General features: G+C 30.2%; 1 protein-coding gene across 1 annotated transcript; it reads right to left on the bottom strand.

The window, feature by feature from the left end:
- Nucleotides 1-1768: 1768 nt before the first annotated feature.
- Nucleotides 1769-2203, bottom strand: LOC132628365 (agamous-like MADS-box protein AGL80). Its single transcript, XM_060344149.1, has one exon. It carries the CDS (start codon nucleotides 2201-2203, stop codon nucleotides 1769-1771), a length of 435 nt encoding a protein of 144 aa, XP_060200132.1.
- Nucleotides 2204-5140: the final 2937 nt, after the last annotated feature.

The following is a 5140-nucleotide window of genomic DNA, read 5'->3' as shown; positions in this document are numbered from 1 at the left end:
TACTAATATAACCATTTATATTAATAAGCTCAATCCCTTTTAACCTCAATATAATTTATTTTGAACTTGCGTTGAGTAACTCATGATGTGACTTTAACGTGCGAAAATTCGAGGTGTAACATACCCATTGCGAGTTATTGGATCCATTCATGGCATGGTCATATCTCGTACCTTGGAAAGTTATGAGATGACTTAGCTGATCGAGCAAAGATCATACGCCACGTGATCACAAGGTGGTTACATGTCGGTTATACTAAGGCTCTCCCACTTAAAACGTTTTACTCATGTTATATATATTTTCATGTCAGATGATGCTCATGTTGATGTTCAGCTCACAGTCTCAGTTTTAGCTTTAGTTCTTATTATTTCAGGTGCTATGCTTGTTTATTCAGTTGCTTTACATACCAGTTCAATTCTAATGTACTAACTTCCCCATTGCCCGGGGCTTGAATTTCACGATGCAAGTATTGACTTACAAGATGACGGATCTGCTCATTAGGATATTGCTCCTATCAGCTTTTGGTGAGCCCTATCTCATTTGGGGTGTTATTTATTTATGTTCATGTCATGTGAGCTATTAGAGTTATGCCGGGGGCCTTTTCCCGGTTAACATATTTAGTATTCAGACTCATATTTTAGATGTTTCATAGATTAGTCTAGCTTGTCATGTCAGATGTTCAAAGTCGTATAGCCAGTGTTGGCTCAGTACTTATTATGTTTTCAGACTATTATTGCATTCATGATTAAACATTATTTTCCGACCTATGATTACTTAAATCCCATGCTTTATTCAGGTTGTTCATGATTTAAGCTATATTCTGCATTAGTACATGCCCCATGTTTATTCAGCAAGCTATGTGGTTCACTCGATCTCATGGAGTTAGGCACCAAGTGTCGTGTTATGCCCAGTCAATGGTTTTGGGCGTGACATTTGACCTACATCATTCTCTGTCATTGACTCGAATTTAGAGAGAAGTGATGGATCCTTTGAAACTCACTTATATGGTTTTTAGTGATTGTACTTTTTGTCCTTGAGCTACAAATCAATTCTCATATGCATCCTTTGAAACTCACTTATTTTTTATAACATATAAGTTGCTATTATACAAGGATGAAAATTATCGTGATAAAAAAAAAAAGCAAAAAATAGCGCACCTACAAATAGAAGATGAAGAAGAAAAAGAGGTATATGTTATATTGATGAATGTTGACATGATATGAAATTAAAAAAAAAATCATGGTTATTCATTTCAAACACAAAAATTCATAGATATTGAATTTTGATTTTAAAATCCTTAAGTGTAACTAGCAATTGTACCTTTTTCTTTGTACTAGTCTTCGATATTAATTAAATAACAAAAAGCTTAATATTAATTAAATAAATTTCAATTGCTCAGATTTAAGCTTAAAATAAAGTACTCATTGAATACAAGTAGACAATGATTGAAATGTAACAGATCCCAAAACATTAAACATATATCTAGGATGGTCGAATAACGCTAGTACATTTCTTCCTAGTATAACATAATATAACTTTGACATACCACAAGAACAACATGAGCTAAAAAATGATGTGCTACAAAATAAATACTAGTGTGCTCAGTAATCATGATCTACTATTGGTCAAAGCCCCGCTTCCACCCATGACAAAACTTTTTGATGTGCCCCTAACATGGATACCACTAATTTGACCTACATCATTCATCGTTATCGACTCAAAATTAGAGAGAAGTGATGGAGGTTGAGAAGTGTGAGATTGTTGCTCCAGTCACTTTTTTCTGTCTTCAAGTTTATCTTGTATAAGAGAAGATAACTTTAACAATTCGTTAATTTCTGTAGCATCAAGGTCAAATATATTAACCTTTCCCTCGTATAATCGATTGAACGTGATTTCTATTTTCTTCGCCTTGTTTCTTTTCTCGGTTTTTCTAATGTTATTTTCTTTCTCCTCCAATTTAGAAGAAAGGTAGGTTTCAAGTTTAACTGAATTTTTAAACTTTTCATTCTCCGTGTGACTCAAATACCTGGTTACTATAACCTTAGTCTCATCATCATTTGGCCAAATAGTAGGGCTGGTTTCTCCAGGACTAAAAATTATTAGACCAATAGGTATGGCACATAAAGTAGACAAGTCATTTGCTTGTTTGGACAAACTAGTTATTCTTCTTGCTTTTCTTTGGCTTTCATTTGAATTCCTAGTCATGTCTGGCAACACAGAAAAAACGAAAAAGAAAAAGAGAGAGCATTTTCTTTGGGAGCAAAATATATGAATGAATACCTAATTGTGAAGATAGAAGAGGAGTACAATATATATATATACCATATGGTAATGATTTTTAGAAAATCTAGATAATTTAGTTCGAATTTGGTTATAAATTTACTGGGTCAATTTGAATTTGAAAGAATTAAATATTTTCTTAAAGTGCTTGAATATTCAGGATTCGAATTAGAATTTTAGACAATATTTTCGGAGTTGTAAAATCCTAGTGATTCGTAGGTGTTGTTGCATATATGAAATGTATAAAAAGTGATTCAGCTCACAAATTGTTCGTATTGCAAAAATATTTTATAGAACTGAGAACATGAAAAAATAAATCTATTGCTTTTGATTTCCTTAACAATAAGAAAATCATAAATACCTTCATAATAACGTGAAATTCTGCATATGGCTATATATTAATACAAAATGTACTTATAAGCTCTGTAGGAGGAATAAGCAGTATTTTTTTTCTAAATTAGTATTATAACTGTATTTTGTTTAAATTAAACATGTTGCGTCATTAATTCTTGAAGAAAAACACAAAATTTCAGCTAAGATGACAATTAAGGTGAACTAGGTAAAGTATGATAACTTGCAGTAGACAAAACAAACATAGATGACTACAGTGGTCAATTACCACAATTTGAGGGGGCCATTCAGCCCACCTACATGAATTTTCACCATTTATATTGTCATAAAATATTTTCTTTAGGTTTCATCTTAACTTTGTTTAAATTTAAGTAGGTTTTATTTGAGAAAATTCATCGCTAATTTATTTTCTTAGTCACCGGAGGAGAACCATGATATTTTAAGTTTAAATCCTGGATAAATTTACAAGGACAATTTGAATTTGAAAGAATTAAATATTTTCTTAAAGTGCTTGAATATTCAGGATTCTAAGTAGAATTTTAGACAATATTTTCGGAGTTGTAAAATCCTAGGGATTCGTAGGTGTTGTTGCATATGTGAAATGCATAAAAAGTGATGTCTTGTCAGCTCACAAATTGTTCGTATTGCAAAAATATTTTATAGAACTGAGAACATAAAAAAATAAATCTATTGCTTTTGATTTCCTTAACAATAGGAAAATCATAAATACATTCATCATAACGTGAAATTCTGCATATGGCTATATATTAATACAAAATGTACTTATAAGCTCTGTAGGAGGAATAAGCAGTATTTTTCTAAATTAGTATTATAACTGTATTTTGTTTAAATTAAACATGTTGCGTCTTTAATACTTAAAGAAAAACACAAAATTTTGGCTAAGATGACAATTGAGGTGAACTAGGTAAAGTATGATAACTTGCAGTAGACAAAACAAACATAGATGACTTCAGTGGCTAATTACCACAATTTGAGGGGGCCATTCAGCCCACCTACATGAATTTTCACCATTTTTATTGTTATAAAATATTTTATTTAGGTTTCATCTTAACTTTGTTTAATTTTAAGTAGGTTTTATTTGATAAAATTCATCGCTAATTTATTGTCTTAGTCACCGGAGGAGAACCATGATATTTTAAGTTTAAATCCAGGAGATGCAAAAAACCAATAGATGATTTCTTGCTATCTGCCTATAATTTTGGTGGTTAGAGTTACTGAATACCTATGATGATGTATCGCAGCGGTTACCTGGTGAATGAATCGAGGTGCACGTAAATTGTCCTGACACAATAGTCATATGAAAAAATATTGAACTGTTATCTTCACGTAGAATTTGGAATAAGTACATATGCATATCGAAAAACTTTTGTACCGTATAATCAAATGATGTAACGTAGATTTTGATAACGTGTTCCAATTTTGGTTAAAAATTGATTAGCACATTTTGGTACAAGAAGAATTAAGTATTTTCTTAAAATACTTGAAAACTCGAAATTCAAATAAGAATTTCTGAAACATTATTCCAATATCCAATGTATATTTTGGGATTTTGAAAATCTAAATGATCAACTTGTGACTTTGTATATTTGAAGTATTCAGGGTGAATTCTAATGATATTTCCTTTCTATACTTTAAGTAATTACATAGGTCAATATTAGGATATTATTTCAATATGTTACCATTAAAAATAAAAAAAAATATGATTTTTTAATATTGTTAATTCTATGATTCACTGTGAACTTGGGTAAATAAACCTTGAATACCAATCATTTCTATTGTGAATATTTGAAATTGATATTATTGCACTATCTATAAAATTCATTGTCCTTTAGAATATGCACTCACATCATTTTTTTAAAAATTATTCCTAATATGTAGCGCCCGAATATGGTTTTTAATAATTGTACTTTTTGTCCTTGAGCTACAAATCAATTCTCATATGCATCCTTTGAAACTCACTTATTTTTTTAACATATAAGTTGCTATTATACAAGGATGAAAATTATCGTGATAAAAAAAAACAACAAAAAATAGCGCACCTACAAATAGAAGATGAAGAAGAAAAAGAGGTATATGTTATATTGATGAATGTTGACATGATATGAAATTAAAACAAAAATCGTGGTTATTCATTTTAGACACAAAAATTCATAGATATTGAATTTTGATTTTAAAATCCGCAAGTGTAGCTAGCAATTGTACCTTTTTCTTTGTACAATTCTTCGATATTAATTAAATAACAAAAAGCTTAGTATTAATTAAATAAATTTCGTTGACTCAGATTTAAACTTAAAATAAGGTACTCATCGAATACAAGTAGACAATGATTGAAATGTAACAGATCCCAAAACATTAAACATATATCTAGGATGGTCAAATAACACTAGTACATTTCTTCCTACTATAACATGATATAACTTTGACATACCACAAAAACAACATGAGCTAAAATATGATGTGCTACAAAATAAATACTAGTATGCTCAGTAA

This window comes from Lycium barbarum, chromosome 2, assembly GCF_019175385.1.
Source record: "Lycium barbarum isolate Lr01 chromosome 2, ASM1917538v2, whole genome shotgun sequence".
In the NCBI taxonomy this organism is placed as follows: Eukaryota; Viridiplantae; Streptophyta; class Magnoliopsida; order Solanales; family Solanaceae; genus Lycium; species Lycium barbarum.
This window is presented reverse-complemented; position numbering and strand designations above follow the sequence as displayed.